The 17820-nt window shown below is 38.1% G+C and overlaps 1 protein-coding gene across 1 annotated transcript in view; it reads right to left on the reverse strand.

The window, feature by feature from the left end:
• Nucleotides 1-3517: 3517 nt before the first annotated feature.
• Nucleotides 3518-17820, reverse strand: part of LOC149192730 (U-box domain-containing protein 44-like) — a 142698-nt gene continuing 128395 nt past the window's right edge. The window contains 1 exon segment of the mRNA XM_089404686.1: nt 3518-5147. Within this exon segment, the coding sequence (XP_089260812.1) occupies nt 4024-5147 (1124 nt within the window). The 3' untranslated portion in view covers nt 3518-4023.

The following is a 17820-nucleotide window of genomic DNA, read 5'->3' on the forward strand; positions in this document are numbered from 1 at the left end:
CTTGGCACTGCGCTGCCTCTCTGAAGCTCTCTCTGCCTTCTCTGCCTTGCACTCCCTGGAACTGGAAAATATCCTTCGGTTTATTATCTACGCCCCTCTCTCATTGCTTTGACTTTGCTGAATCACTTCCGACAACTCACAACTACTACACAGGAAATGGACTTCCCAGCAAAATCGAATTGCACAAGTGTGTTCTCCAAGTGCCCATCAAACTCCTTATAATCTCTCGTTGGAGCACCAATGGCCAAGAATAACACATAATCAACGGCTAAGATTAATTGGGAGTTGATCCTTGTCTTCTTCTAGAGGATTCACACCAGATTTAATTAATACCCTTTAATTAACCATATTTCCTAAGTTTAGACTGAGGGAACCATTTAAAAAAAGTTAATTATTTTAATTAAATCAAATCTAGGTGGAATTTTCCCAAACGATTTCTAGGTATTGGAGAATGCATTTGTCTTAGCCTCTCAAATCTCGAGGCTAGAGCACATCCAATGCTACAGAAATCAACATTTTGTTGTCTCCAAACCAAGTCGGCCTTAAGATGATCAAGTTGGCCTCAAGGAGGGCTATTCGACCTCACCAAAGGACTATAAATGAAGCAGTTCGAATTCCATTTGAAGCACACTCACTCACAAGCAAGTTCGATATCTCTTGAAGCTAGAAAAAGTGTGAAAAAGAAGAAGGAAGTGTGAGTTTGGTTTAGGAGAAAGAAAAAGGGACAATCAAAATTTTGGTGCTTCTATCTCTCTTTCTCGTGCCCTGGTTTGGAAGATCAAAGTTCTCTTGTTGATGTTGTAGCCAGTTGTCGTATGTAGCTGCTGCCATATCAAAATATAGGTCGAAGTTGTTGTTGCTAGATGTTGCTGCCTCTGGAAGTTGTATTGGGCCTAGATCGAAGTTTCTAAGAGAATATCGAAGTATTCCAATGAAAATCGAAGTCTCCAAGGCAAGATAGAAGTTTTTGGGTCGAAGAAAGTGTTGCCACTGTTGCTGTTGCTGCCAGGTCAAGAAGGATCATCTACAAGAAAAGAGGAAGGCATACTTGGTGTGGAGGAAAATTTGTGTCAAGGTCAAGAGTCTTGGAATATCTCGGGAAAACTATTGAAGGAAGAATTACTAACTGGATTTCCCCAAGAGAGGGGTTTTGCCCTCGCTGTGAGCCTACATCTGGTGTCCATTGTTTTATGTGCTATTGCTTTGGTAAGTGGTTGATGAACTAAAAGAAAGAAGATATAAAGAAACCTAATAAAAATTCAAGAACATCACAAGTAATTATCAAGAATAAGAAAAAAAAATTGCCTTTTTTACTTTCTAACAAGCATCATCACCTACAAGCATAATTTAACAATAATTCTTAGATTGTGTGGTTACAACTTTTAATTCACATCCACTAAAATTGACACTCATGTAACTATGTTAGAGGATGTTTTCCTTCTCCATGCAATATTATGGTACATTTATAATTGTACTTAGCATTTAATGTGCTTCAATGACCCTATGTGTGTATGTATCAAGTCATCCCATTAGATAAATGAGGTGAAAGTCAAGTATTATTATGCTTAATATCTCTACAGGTCTACTTTGAAATTTCCTACAATATCTATAGCATTTGCTTATTATTGTTAGCATGGTTTTAGTTATTTTAATATATTGTTGTATTTATACACCCTCCACACATTGAACATCAATCAATCATCACAAAGCACATCGTATAATATAATACTTAGCAAGAATGAATTTCATTATGACCTCAGTTCCCCCCTATGTGTGTTGACTTGTCTTTCCTCCCAGTAGCCTATTGGTTTCTTTTTCCAAGGAAAAACTTGTGGAAATGCCCAAGTGATGTTTCTCCACAATTATGGATGACCTACCTAGTAAACCCATTGAAGTAGACTAGTGTGCCTCGCACGAGCATTCAACCTAAACATGTGCTAAAATGAAACTAGCTAAATGCCCAACAACATTGGCAACAATTGGTTGAGCTAAGCCCTTGGTTTTCCTCTCACTTGTAGGTTTTTCCAAGTCGTTGAGTAGTTCTTTGCATCTCCTTCATTATCTCTAACCAAACTCCATTTTCAATTATCTTCGTCAATCTTATTTTATAATATTTGACCAAAGATGGTGACCACCTCAACAATTTTTTGTTTGGTGTATTTGTTGCCTTTGATGACTCCTACATCTATATCCTTGACTTCCTACTCAAAGCCAATGGTTTCCCTAAATATGCCTCCCTTGATGTAGGTGTATTTTGGGTCTAACAAAGAAAACATGGAAAGACTTCTGAAATTTCCCTCTTCTAAAGTAGCATTACCTTTTACCACAATATGCTTTAAGTCAACTCATATCTTTGACAGTTGAAGGATGATGAGTAGCAAATGTTGTTTAATGGTTTCAATTGTTTTAGAGTGGCAAAGATGAATCTATCCTACTTGCTCTCCCTAACAAGTTATTGTTTGTCTCATTCTCTTTTTCATGCCTCATCCTAGAGGTTGTTTTCTCATTCCTTGTCGCTATGCCACCTCTCCCTTTGAGTGGTTTTCTTCTTCTTTATACCTACTCCCAATGTTGTTTGTTGGACAATTCTAAATGACCTGTTTTAATTTTATTTTCTAATTCCAAAGCTAGGTTCCAAACTCACTGGCATTCCCAACCCTTAATGAAGCTTAGATCTAGATTTTCCCTTACCTAGCCTGTCATTATAGTGCATCCAATTGAGTTGTTGGCCCGTTCATTATGTATATGATCATTGAAATGGAGGGAGGAATGCATTGTGATAATGAAATATTATATCTTTACTAAATACATATTTTTCTTGAGCCCAAGCCTCTTTCTATTCATACAGCATGACTCAAAATCAAATGAGTGGAACTCTATGTCATCCAAGGTCTTCTCACTTCTAAAGAAACTCGAAAAGAAAGGTTCTATCTTGCACTAGTAAGGAATTATTATAGCTCTCTCTCTTCCCACCTGGAAGAGATACCATCTCATTCCCCTTGCCACCCATAGTGATTGTCAATAATCTCCTTGTCTCCTTTGCATTCTTGGCAATTGTGTCAAATATGTCCCTCTTAATCATATATTTTCAATCTTTCCCATTTTCAGCCCACCCCTATAATTTGACATTAAGATCATTATGTTGGTTGTTTCTATTGGTGCTATCAAATAAAGGAGCCATCTAGAATTTCTGCCAACCCCATAAAATCATTGTGATGATTGTTTCTACACTATTGTCAAAATAAAAAAACCTTCTATAACTTCTAAATTTGAAACCTCGCGTTTTATATTAGGCTACTTTCCTTTTATATCAAGTTACTTTCAGTAAGATATATTATATGATGCATATATTTTTATTTGAATCAAGCTTAATTAAAATATCAAAATTTAAAAAAAAATAAAAAAAAATAAAATAAAATAAGATGATATCTGACATATATATTCTTGTTCATATCCGTTACACATCATATTCTCGTTCATATCAGTTACACATCTAAACATTAAAAACCTCTTAATATAAAAGTAAAAACAAATATAAATTATATTAATTTTAAAAACAAATATCGTACATAACTAAATTACAAACCTAATGAATGCCACAATACTTCCGAGGCAGAAATTCAACTCATCTGACGGTGGCAAATTAACCCCTTCAAAATTTTGCTTGATTTAAGGTCATCCTGACTCATAGATAGTAGAGAACAATGCCACAAAATCCTTTTTAATGATGAAAATCACCGAATGCCTACTCGAACAGACTTCTCACCACCTCGGGCTAATGCTTTCTGTACTCGAATATATTACAGTAGGAGAAAACTGAGAAATTGACGAAATACAAGTTTTATTGAGGATTTTCAGATCTCTGAAGTAGAAATCGGGAAAACACTCCTGCACTGGCTCCAGAAAACTGAGAAATTGACAAAATAGAAGTTTTATTGAGGATTTCTAAATCTCTGAAGTAGAGATGGGGAAAGCAATCCTGCACTGGCTACAGAAAATTGAGAAACTGACAAAATAGAAGATTTATTGAGGATTTCCAAATCTCTGAAGTCGAGATCGGGAAAGCACTCCTGCACTGGCTCCAGATAGCTCCTTGAGATTGGTAAGGGCACTTTGCGCCAATTGCCTGGTACTTGAATTTCCATGCTTGAATGCTTCCACCAATGCTTTAACCATACTCTGATCAAGTGAATATCTTTGTGACTGTTCGTCCACTCGCAAAATTCTTTCTATCATCCACACTATTCTTTCCTGAAGTTGCCCAGGCCTAACCACAAAGAATAAACCAAGTATGTGTTGCACCGCTTCTTCTTTATCTAGTTCTTCCACGCACGATTTTAAATTATTTGTATCAGAAAGAAGAGTTGATAGGGCTTCTACAGCTGCAGTTTGCACATCGATATTACTATCTTCAAGAAGCTCAACAAGGGGCTTGATTGCATTGGCCTTAACTAAGCAGAACATGCTATCTTGGTCACATGGTACTCCATGAACAGGGCACAAAACTGGAGTAGGTGGTGGATTCACACACATTAACATATAAGAAACACACCAACCATTCGGAGGTTGAGGCTCCAAGTCCTTGGCTACGGTACGCGCTGCCTCTGACAAATACCGTAGTCCTTTTGCAGATAGCTGCTTCACCTTCGGCTGCCCATGGTACATAAGCTGCTCCTTGAAAACAATCATCAGTCGATTTTCCCGGACACTATCCAGTACAGTTCTGTCTGAACAGCGAGCAAAATGAAGAAGAATTCCAAGGAGTCCCTCTACCATGGTGTTACCAGCCCATGAATTTCTTCCAGCTCTATTTCCCCTTTGTTCCATAAGGGCATTTACTATACATCCAATAAGATCTGTTCCAAGCACATTTTTCACTTCGTGATCTGAAAGTGGGAGGTTGGCAAGTATGTATGCAGCTGCTGAACATTCTTCACTTGCATTTGTCCCTGAAATTAACAATTTGTCTTTTAGCAGCAACAATCGATTATTATTCCTCAAGACAGGTGCAAAATCCTGGCCTAATCTCTCTGAAAGAATACATATCAGCTTAGATGCATGAATCCGATGGTCCAGTTCTGGATCTTCCAGAAAAGCAACGAGTGTGACGATGCCATTCCCATTTTTAATGTGTACCGCAGCCGATTCTGCAAATTTTATGCACAGAAATGGAACATCAGTGAATTCGAATATGGTTATTAAAACAAAGGCAAATGATGAAAATGTGAATATGTTTTTCTTCTGCATGATTTTTCTTTATTAAGAAATCCATCATATACCACTTTATGGAACACAGATTTGATATGGTCCAAAACCAAAATTTCATGCAGACGGTGTTTTGGCCAGCATGAAATCTTTGTTTTTAAGAAATAGAATATATATTATTTTCACAAAGAAAGTGAGATGCAACCCATGCGAGTGAAATGTCATTTTTGTATGTTTCTTCTCTTTTTGGGTGAAGGAACTCTTTTGATCAATGTTATCAGAACCGGACTGGACCGACCGGTTCTATCATTTTTTAAGGGAAAACTAATCTGATCTGGTGTCACAGACCGGAAAAGGCCAATTTGGTACTGAACCGTTTTTCTTTTACAGAACTGGCTGGTTCAGTACGGAACCGGTCAGTTTTGTACAATGCTAGGAAGGACCCTTTGAACACAATTTTTTTTCTTAATTTTTTTATTTTTATTATTTTAAATCAATAATTTAGGGTAGAGAAGCATAGTATTTCACTGAACATATTGTACTACTAATGCTATGCAATTAATGATAAATTGATAATGTAATTCTGTACTTTAATTTTTAACATTACCATTAATTGACTCACGATGTTTGAGTGTGGTTCCGACCTCGTTGGATTTCAAATGGAGAAAGTAGAATTTTAGATCCCACTCAAAATGCAGCAGACTTTAACAGTTTTCGGGATTTCAGGACTGGGGACATTGCAACGTTTCCATTAGATTTTGTCATGTATGAGGGTATGGAACTAGCATTTAATCAAGAGCACCAAGCCCTCTATGTACATTGATGTTGGTGGCATTGATTGTTGAACTCCTCTATCATGACCCTACTAAAATGTACCCATCATTCAAACAAAATCTTGACTTGATGTGCTAAGCTTTTTCTATCTTATTTTAATGTTTAGAGGGTGATATTGATGACAGAGATCCCAATATAGGCAATGCTTTTGATGATATGTAGGTATTTGTTATAGAATAACTTTGTTTGGATGCTAGATGCCATCTAGGGCCTGTTTGTTGATGTATTTTCGGTTCAGAGAAGGATTTCACTTGGTGTTATTTTGGTTATGGGCACCCTTACATGCTATATAGATGAGAACATTTTCTTATTTCTGTATAAATGGTTTGGATTCATATGGATGCATATAAATTATATGTTTTCTTTAAAATTTGAATATTTGTGTTCTTGGTTGACCGGTTTTTTGGTTTGGCCTTTTTTTACTAGTTCTGGTCATTTTCTGACCATTTCCAATTTGGAGGGTCTACCAGTTCGGTCAAAGGTTCAGTTCTGATAACATTGCTTTTGATAAAGGAAGCTCATTATGTGGATCCCGCTGACTATTCTTTATTTCAGATCTAGCTGCCCCAAGGAAGAGGTTATGATTACCATTGTATATATGCTTCCACCTTTTTTTACAGATTTGGATTATACCTTTTTGTAAATATAAGAGGCATGTTGTCAAAAAAAAAAGACTCCTAGCTTTACAAGAACTTCTAACTGAAAACTAAGCCAATGTGAATCCATAAATCCCAAATGACCTTAAGGTGCTCATTGTGCTTGTATTGTATGTGGGTGACACTTCAACTTTAAGCAATGGAGGGACTTAACAAGCCATGACCCTTATGAATGAATGTTTTAGGGCATGTTCAATTGTTGCGGTGTAAAAACAAAATACCACTCACATGTCGAAGTAAAACATGTTTTCTGGAACTGTGAATGTATCTCAACCTAAGTAATTGGATTCGCCCCCCTCCCCTCCCTCGTATTGTTGGAAAATATAACTAGGTTGGGTCTTCATTAATGTATTTGAGTCATCATGTAATGTACTTTTCAAAAGAACAAAGAAAATAATTATTATTATTATGACTTATTAAAGCATGGGTTTCATGCTTGGGTCATCATGTTTTAGGTCAAAGTCCCCATTGAGGACTTCTAGGATTCTCTGAGTCAATAGAGTCATTGTACTTTTAAAGAAACCCTTTTTGGGCTTTTGAATCATGTAAAAAGGTTAAGTATTGAGTCAAATATGAATTATGTTACCTCCACACCAAGTTAGCCTTAAGATGATCAAGTTGGCCTCAAGGAAGGCTATTCGACCTCACCTAAAGGCTATATATGAAGCAGTTCAAATTCCATTTGGAGGACAATCAACTCAAGCAAGTTCGATATCTCTTTGAAGCTGGGAAAAAGTGCGAAGTCGAGGAAGAAGGCAAAAGGAGTGCAAGTTTGGTCTAGGAGAAGGAAAGAAGGAAAATCGAAGTTTTGGTGCATCTATCTCTCTCTCTCGTGCCCTAGTTTGGAAGATCAAAGTTATCTTGTTGATGCTATAGCAATTGTTGCTGCTAGATCAAGTATAGGTTGAAGTTGCTATTGTTGGATGTCGCTGCCTCAAGACGCTATATTGGGCCAAGATTGAAGTCTCTAAGTGAAGATCGAAGTTTTCCAGTGAAGATCGAAGTCTCCAAAGAAAGGTCGAAGTTGCTAGGTCCAAGAAAGTGTTGCTATTGTTGTTGTTGCTGCTAGGTCAAGTACGATCATCTGCAATCATAGAAGAAGGTTGACTTGGTGTGGAGGAAAGTTTGTGTCAAGGTCTAGAGTCTTGGAATATCTCAAGAAAACTATTGAAGGAAGAATTGTTGACTGGGTTTTGCCCTGGCTGTGTGCCTATATCTGGTGTCCATTGATGCATGTGCTATTGCTTTGGTAATTTCTTGATGAACTAAAAGAAAAGAAGATATAAAAAAATCTAATAAAAAATCAAGAACATCACAAGTAATTATGAAGTATAAGAAAATCTTTTTGCCTTTTATTATTTTCTAACACGTGTCCCAAATCCCACATGTCAAACATGATTCTCGAGGGGCATGTGTCTGATTCGTGGGTTGAGCATGTCTGAACATGTGGGATTCACTAGACCCGTGAATCTGATTCGTTTGGCAACGTGCCCTAATTTTGAGACATGTGTCCCTCTAGAAATGTGTGTCACAACTCTTTAAAAGTTTGATTTGGGTCGCTTTCTATTCATTGTTGTGTCTCTCTCTTGTTGTGGGTGTGTGGGAGCGAGTAGCAAAGGGTTTAGGAGCATTTTGGAGGTGATTCAAGCAACCGGTAAGTGCATTTTGCTTCCATTTTTTTTCATTTTTGCTACAACAGTTTACCTATCCATTTTGTTTACATGCTAGTGCATTTTTCCTCCTTTTTTTACAACATTCATGGCTCAATCAAGGATAGTAGGTTAGGGGGAAAAGAAGGGGAAAAATGTCCCCATTTGTAATGCCCCTCCTATTCCAATTTCATCAAGGTCTGTCAGTGCTCTCTCTGTTGGAAGTGGGGCTGCAACAACAACTTCAAATGTTAACGGAAGAATAAATTTAGAAAGACAATAGGCTCAAGAAAGTAAATATCCCTTGTGGAAATATGTCACAAGAGATCAAGGGCCAGGCAACAAGTTAAAAGGAGGAGGCAATGTTCTTTGGACATGCAGCTATTGCAACAGTCAATTTAAGAGCACTTATTTCCGTGTGAAAGCGCATTTGTTGTGTTTACCAAGTTGTGGAATTGGAGCATGTGCAAATGTGTCTATAGCTAAGAGGAAAGAAATGGAAAAAGAGGCCAATGTTGGTGTGGCCAGGGTGGTTGCATCATCTAAACAAAACAAGAATGGGGATCTCCTTCCATTCTTGAGAAAAATAAGCAACAAATTTCCATTTGAGAGTTTTGGTGGGGTTGTAGGTCAAGCAACAAAAAGAAAGGCAGTGGCAATTGGTCCATTGGACAAGATATTTTAGCGCGAGAGAAGGAAAGAGCTTGATATCACCATTGCCATCTTTTTCTATCTAAACTTCATATCATTTAATGTTGCAAGATCATCTTTATTTATTGAAATGTGTTGAGCTCTAACTCAAGGGGCTCCATCGGGGTATGTGCCTCCACATTGTTGACTAAGGCAAAAAAAGAGGTGGATAAAATGTTTGAGCCTATTAAATCGACATGGCCAACATTTGGGGTTAGTATTCTTTTTGATGGATAGACAGATCCAACACACCGCCCAATCATCAACTTCATGGTGTCTTCCTTGAATGGACCAGCTTTCTTGAAATCAGTGGATGCACTTGGAAAATACAAGGATGCACAATATATGGGTGAGTTGTTCATTAAAGTTATTGAAGATGTAGGTGTTGATTTTGTTGAAGAATGTAACTAGTGTCGGTCTTCATAATTGTACTTGTCAAAATAAATTTTATTATTAAAGAAAATGACTTATTAAAGCATGGGTTTCATGCTTGGGTCAATGTTTTCTAGGTTAAAGCCTCCATTGAAGGATTCTAGGTTTTGTCTTGAATCAATAGAGTCATTGTCATTTTTATTAGACCCTTCTTGGGCTTTTGTATCATGTAAAAAGAATTATTTTTTAGTCAAAAAGGTTATTTTTCACCTTCACACCAAGTCAACACTGTCCACATGAAGTCGGCCTACATTAGGGCAATTCGACCTAGCAGAAAGGCTATATATAAAAGGAAGTTTGACCTATTTGGAGCACTCACTCATCAAGTTCGATTTACAAGGAAGAGAAGCAGAAAAAAGAGCAAAGTAGATTGGAAAAGGACGAAAGAAGCTAGAATGTGTAAATTTCCAAACCGGAATCCCTACTGCAACAACTGATGATATTTCTCCTATTTGTTAAATTCCTTTAAACAAATTACTTGCAGTTTCCTACGGCAAATATCGAAATACATACACTGCAGTTTGTTGACCATTGGAGTGGCACCTGATGATTATGTGAAGACTCCATGCCCAAAGATGATCCACAGGACACTTGTACCATCAGATATCATTAGTCAACAAAGTTTTCTAACTTTACTTCTATCTTCTCATCATCTTTCTTGTACCCAGATTCCACACCTTGCGGGGAATTGTAATAAGTGATACTAGTAATGATGAGTTTTTTGAGTCTATACAGGCCTAGGATGTTGGGACTCGATCAGCAAACGAATACACCTTGGAGTGTTTTTTTCATCTGGTTAATTATCCCTTCTTTTTTCAGAGACAGATAATTTTTTGGTTTTTTCACTCACGTTTTACCCCAAAGCCGAGGTGAAGGTTTGAAGGTTGAGCCCCTAACACATCTAAGTGTCTAGAGTCGATGTATATTACCATATTAGATCACACAAAAAAATTTGTGGAATTTGGTTAGGTCTAGGTAGTCATTTTTAAATTTTTTAGATTTTCCGTACTGCGGAAATTGCTAATAAAATTGCATTTGTAATGTAATAAGTGATGTCTAGAGAAGTTGTATGGTGTATGAGTAATGAAATTTGCACCTCTCACCCTCAACTTTCTACTATGACACACTTTGATGGGTTAAAAATGTGTTTTGAACCCTCAAAACCCACTTTTCCTAGGTTTAGTGGGAAATTTGGCAATTAATTAAGCCAGAAATTAAATAAATGGAGAAAAATAAAGGACTCCTAAAATCAAGGAAATGACGTGCTCAAATAAATCGAATTTTTGGCATTAAAGGAGAAAGCTACTTACTTGGAAATTCGAATTTGTGAAGTTAATGCACATTTGGGAGGATCTGAGAGAATATTTGGTGGAGATTTTTGTGGGAAATTGTCCCCACATGGGTTACCACCCATAAACACTTGTTATTCTATCATAAAATTCGAATTTGGCACATAAGGGAAGAAGAAAAATGTCCACTTGCTAGAATTCGTTTTCTACACTTGGCATTGGAGCTCCATTCAACAAATTTGAATTTCTCTTTGGGATTGTCACCTCATGCCACTTGTTTAATCACTTCTACATTGGGATTGACTCCAATGCCATTTGTCATTGTCATTTTTCATTGGGATTTGCTCCAAACTCTCTATATAATAGAACCATGGGCTCTCATATTGTATCATGTAATAAATTATTGGGCTTGAGGAAACTCTGTCATTTTGTGTTTGCATACTTTCTTAATATAATCAAGACTTTGGGACTATTTGGCCAGTGTTCTCTTGGCATTATGAGGTGATGTCCTTTCATACTACTGCTATTGTGTTTAATTTTTTTTGCATGTTGAATTAATATTAGTTTATGCTTGTCATTTTGCTTGGATTGATGTGTGCAAGCTATCTTACACATATCATTGATTTAGAGTAGTATTCTAGGGATAAGCTTACCAATTCATTTTAGGAGGAATGTTCGGTTTATCTTATTCATTATATTGCTCTAATCTTGTGCAAACTAATACATGTTCAAGTGTGTGGGAAAGATATTTTGTAATGTGTGCAGGAATCCATCTGGAAGTGGGAGAAATCTCAATTAGATCAACTCACTCCTAGAATCACAGCGATCCAAGACTCAACCATTTTTTCGCTTCAAGTTTTCAATCCAACGAAGAGAAAAAGGGAGTTTTCTTAATCTATAGCTACTTGATCATCCATTTAAAATTCAAAATACTTATTTGATTCTATTTCTTTCAAAGTTATATCTCTTATTCAAGAGTCATTTCTAAAGCTAGACAAAATGGGGGTTCATTCCCATTACTTGAGCTAGTACTTTGTAAATTAGATTCTAAGTTTAGTTTTGGTTTCTTTTTCATAATTTTACACTGACAATTGGTAAAAAAAAATTGTGTTTTGCAGCCCATAGGCTTGAGCATTGGACAACAAGGAGCTTGAAGACAAGCTTTGGAAAACTACTCACTCGTGTGTATACAGGACCCCCTCATGCTATCCAAAGACTGATTTCTAGGGAGGCCATAAGCACTTGGGAGAGTTTCAAACTCAACGAGTCCGTGGGCCTTTTGAGCCTTGTGAATCTCTTTTGGAGATTTTTTCCCATCTTCAAGTTTGTTGTTGTTATATTTTTGGGAAGAGAGTCTAACTTTGTTAGAGTCTCATATTTGTAAAAATCTCTCTCGTATTGTGGGCTACCCTCTTAGAAGCATTTTTACCCAGTTTAAGTGCTTGGGATTTTTCCCATGGCATCCCCCTTCCTCATTTAGAGGAGGGATTCTTATGGGTGGCCTAATCTTGCTTTTAGTTTTTTTCTTAGCTTTCTAACTTTTCAATTTCATATTATGCATGCTTAAAATCAATACATTCACCCCACATGCAAATTTTTACTAATATTGTATTTAAATTCCCACATGCATATGCTCTCAAGTTTTGTAAACTATTTTTCTTTGAAGCATTTGCATGAAACATTAGTTTAATTTGGGAATTAACACAATTTGCACTTCATCTAGGCATTTTAGTATAGGAAGGACCCAAGCCTCATTAAAACATACCTCCAACTTAAGTTGGTTGAATCGACTTTTAGAGACCCTCTACCTCTATTGACTCCTCATTGTGAGATCCAAACATTTGGGCGAGAATGAGGCTTGAGAACTAGAGTTCAATTGTAACTTTGCCTTAACACTAATTAATAAAATAAACCAAGAATTCATTCTATCATATTTTCTTTGTTTGCAAAGTTCTTAAATTTCTTGCTATCTTGATGGTTTAAAGTCTCACATGCAAATCTTATTTCAAGAGGCACTTTGGATGCAACCATTGTAATTCATTTTAATTTTGCAACAAGTTTAATTTTTCTTGTATTTGGAAATTGACTCATCTTTTGGCTTAATTGCATATTGTCATGAATGGTTGATTTAACTTTCAAGTACTATTATTTTGGGTTGTAAACTTAATTGCATGTTGTCATCTTGGTCTAATATTTGAGTTCTTTTTGTATCTTTTTGAGCAAGATAGTTTCCATGCTTTGATTTGTAGACTTATTCATCTTGAAAGCATTTATAATATCTTGTGCTAATAATTTATTGTTTCACTTTTCAGGGTTATTTTGGTTTTCCATTTGAAAGCATTTCACCTCATTTTAAGCAAAATACAATTTCATTTCTTAAAGAGCAAATACTTGGAAGGCACTGGTTGTTTATGTATTTCATGTTTATCTTATGATGGTTATTGCTCATATCAGTTTTTGCTTATAAATTTTAAATAGATAATCTATTTAACTCTAACAATTCTCCTAGAAACTCACATCCTTTTTAACTTAACTTTTCATTAGGGACCACCGCCCTTAGCTAACCTAGGAGATAGCTCAAACAGAGAGAGTCAAGATTAGTTTGATAGCCCCTTCTTTGAGTTCCCTGCCACCAACCACACCTTGTGGGGTTGAAGGCTTTTCTCACTAACTTGTAGGTAGGTGTAGGCAGTAGGGTCAACACAGCCTTCACTTAATTAAATATAATGCGGAAACAGGGAACTGAACAAGAAAGAAAATACAACACAATGACACTGCTATTTTTGGACAAATGTCCTCGGAAAACCTCAATGTGGGAAAACCAATGTAGCAGGTCTGAGGGTTTTATTATTATGCAATATTAAATCTGAGTACAATTCTTCGATGCTCAACTAGCAATCCTATATAGAGAGAAATTGGACAAAACTTATGGTGAAGTGCTCTCACCCTGTCACTGGGAGAATTTGAGTTTGATCACGCTAAACTGGAGCCTCTGTGTACCCTCTGCGCAGAACTACGTCACTCCCACGCAGTTCTTGCGTCAACCCTGCTAGTATCACGTTGCTCCTTCTTTGGACCCTCTACTGGCTAGAAAATCAGAATCTCTGCCCCCTGGTCTCACCAGCCACTGAAACTCGATTTGCTTAGCAGGAATTCGATTTCCCTCTAAGGCTTGCGGTGCCACTGCGTCAGCCTTGCGTGGGCTAGCGTTTGCCTCTCTCTGGACGTCGTTCCGCCCTCTCTCTGCCTCGTACTCTCCGGGCCAGGAAAACTTCCTTCTTCCGGATACTCATTGCCCCTCTCTACAGGAAATCTACTCGATCAGAATTTCCTCTTGAGAACTTCTCACTTCAAAAATTCGATTTCTTGATCTCTAAGTGTGTTTTCCAAATGACCCTCAAGCTCCCTTAAATAATCTTCTCGTTGACATTCAACGACCCAGATTAAAAGCTAATCAATGGCTAAGATCATTTTAGCTTGATCCTTGTCTTCTTCTAGAAGTTACGCCCACAATTATATTAATACCCATTAATGTTTTTAATTTCCTAAATTTAGACTTCGGGTCTCATTAAAAAATATTAATTATTTTAATAAAATTGTCTCTGGGTGGAATTTCCCAAAACGCTTTCTAGATTCTTTGGAATACATGTGTCCAAGCCTCCCTGCCAAATTTGAGGCCTAGAGCACATCCGATGCTACCCCAAATCAACACTCCATCTTAGCGAGGAATGTGCTCTAGCAATATATGCTGCTACATACTGCTTTGACTCTGAAGCATTGTCCTCTACACTGTTGATGTCTGACATGTTGTCCACCAACTACTGCGTTGTCACTGACACTGCCACTATCAACACTGCATCCGTACTACAACTCCCTCTCAAGTGCTGCATCTATGATGCTGCTAGCACTGCCACTGCCAACTGCCACTGCATTGCAAACTGTTGTTGCTACTCGATTAGCGATAGAAAAACATCCAACATTACTGAGCTAATTGTGTTCAGTATGATACCACTTGAATGTTGGAGCCTGACTATTGCTAGTCTTTGCACTGACCCTCTGAATATACTGCACTGTTGCGGACCTCTTGTTGGCTTGAGGGGGTCTGGACCCAGGTTCAGAGTTAGTTGTGCAGCGTGCCAACCAACGAAACCCTACACTGTCGGCCCTTTCGGCAACAACCCGCGAAGCGTAGGCTACAATCTCACCCGAGGCAGTATTGGAGGATGACAGAATCAGGGTTCTACATCCAAAGGTCTATGTGATATGTTCATGTTACTTTTGGGCTTTATTCAGACCTCCGCGAACCCTAATCCTTAAAACGCGGAAATTACGATAACTTACGGATAACAGATTCTAACTTTGCGCCGATTGTTTTAAACATTCATAACATCAATTAAACTAACAAATCTACCACTTTCGTGCATCCATTAAGTGTTTCTTATGATAAATGTAGTAAACAAAGCGAATACACAGTAAATTTAGAAGTAAACATAATGCACAGATACATAGATATTGCTCCAAAATAGTCTTTATTATGTTCAATTTTTCTGTTACAGACTCTTTCTTCCCTGCACACATAGTGGCAGGGGCCCCCGCACTCAGCTGCGAACTTACCAAGGTTTCTGCGCACACCACTGCAGCAGCCTTCCCCTTCGCCTAATTACAAAAAACAAACTTCTCTGACTTAGATCACTTGACCATACAATCTTAGATCTCTCCCATGACTCTCTATGACTCATTTTTATAGCTTCTTCCATTACAATACTATGGTCTACGAACCATGGGCGGGTCATAAAACAACTTAACTTCTAACAGGCTTTGACCTTCCTAAAGCCCTTTTGACTCCTTACCATCTTCGCGCTCCACTCCTCAAAATGCGGAGACTTTACAAAAATAACAAAACTATTTGCAAAACTGATCCCAGGGGACCCTGTCCCAACACCTCTACTCTATGCCATCTACACTGTTGTCAACTCTGCTCTGCACTACTCAAACTCTGGCGCTCCTAGCCATTGCAACTCTCTCTGACACTCCTTGGCACCATCCAACACTAGTCCATCATGCTACCACAAAATTGGGCTCCTGTAGCAAGGTATTGATTCAAGAGGTGGACTCCTCAAGGATCCTCCCCATCTGTAGCTCTTTCGAACTACAATTCTAAATCAGCCCACCTCCCTCCTGGAGGTATCTCGGTTGTCATGGCGAACTCCTCTTTGATCTTCGCGAGCGTAGTATTCAGATTGTGTTTCTCATTTTTGCCCTTCTTCTTGAGAGGACATTGTGTAGCATAGTGACCTAGCTCACCACACCTTAAAAACTTGATTTTCGAGATGTCCTTCTTACGTCTTCACTGCTCCTGCTACCCCTTCGATGCAAAGGTTGCATTATCCTCCTCCTTGGGGTTCAAATTTGTGTCCCACCAACTCTCCTCACACCGAGGCTTCAATGCTGCTCCCTTTGTCCTGGCAAAAATTCGATCTGGAAGCCCTTCTCTCCGTCGACTCTCTCGGAGAGAGATTGCCTCGAAATTTCAGCCCTCCGGCTAAGAACTGCGCAAACTCTCTGGGGTTTCGAACTGCTTCCTCCTACAGTTTTTCGATTTCCCTACTCAGTGCTGGATCTATCAGCTCTGCTCTTCTTGCTTCACCTGCGGCTTTGATACCATGTGAAAATTTCCAAATCGGAATCCCTACTGCAACAACTGATGATATTTCTCCTATTTGTTAAATTCTTTTAAACAAATTACTTGTAGTTTCCTACGACAAATATCGAAATACACACATTGCAACTTTCACTTAATTAAATATAATGCAGAAACAAAGAATTAAGCAAGAAAGAAAATACAACACAATGACATCGTTATTTTTGGACAAATGTCCCCAGAAAAACCCAATGTGGGAAAATCGGTGCAACAAATCTGAGGGTTTTATTATTATGCAGTAGTAAATTTGAGTACAATTCTTCGATGCTCAACTAGCAATCCGATACAAAGAGAAACTGGACAAAATGTATGGTGAAGTGCTCTCACCCCGTCACTGGGAGAATCTAAGTTTGATCACGCTGAACTGGAGCCTCTGCATACCCTCTGCGTAGAACTGCGTCACTCCCACGCAGTTTCTGTGTCACCCCTAGTGGGTATCATGCTGCTCCTTCTCTAGACCCTCTGCTGGCTGGAAAATCCGAATCTCTGCCTCCCAATCTCACACCCCGGCTCCCGGCTATTGAAACTCAATTTCCCTCTAAGGCCTGCGCTGCCACTGCGTCAGCTCTCTGGATGTCGTTAGGCCCTCTCTCTGCCTCGTACTCTCCAGCCCAAGAAAACTTCATTTTTCTGGATACTCACTGCCTCTCTCTACAAAAGATCTACTCGATCAAAATTTCCTCCTGAGAACTTCTCACTTCAAAAATTCGATCTCTTGATCTCTAAGTGTGTTTTCCAAATGACCCTCAAGCTCCCTTAAATAATCTTCTCGTTGACATTCAACGGCCTAGATTAAAAGCTAATCAATGGCTAAAATCATTTTAGTTTGATCCTCGTCTTCTTCTAGAAGTTACACCCACAATTAGATTAATACCCATTAATATTTTTAATTTTCTAAATTTAGACTCAGGGTCCCATTAAAAAACATTAATTATTTTAATAAAATTATCTCTGGGTGGAATTTCCCAAAACACTTTATGGGTTCTTTGGAATACATGTGCCCAAGCCTCCCTGCAAAATTTGAGGCCTAGAGCACTTCTGATGCTACCCCAAATCAACGGGGAAGACCTCAAACGAGTTCTTGGGCTATCTATCTCTCACACATGTGAATTTTCTGGGCAATTGCTAGGGTCAAAATTCTGAATCTACGAGAGGTCCAAAATTCTGTAGTTGGGAGTCAAAAATCCATTATTGGGGGGTGGAATTCTGGATTGTAACTGCTATTGGGAAGCTGTCACTTGGAGACTTTGACAAGGATCATCTATTGGAAGGAAGGGCTGACTTGGTGGTTGGAGGATGTCTTTGTCTAGGTCTAAGAGGTTTTGGATAGTATCATTTTGATTTGAATCTACTAGTGGAAGAGT

The sequence above is a fragment of the Pinus tabuliformis genome, chromosome 2_2 (genome assembly GCF_031772625.1).
Source record: "Pinus tabuliformis cultivar Carrire ecotype Pingquan chromosome 2_2, CPIR1, whole genome shotgun sequence".
Taxonomy (NCBI): Eukaryota; Viridiplantae; Streptophyta; class Pinopsida; order Pinales; family Pinaceae; genus Pinus; species Pinus tabuliformis.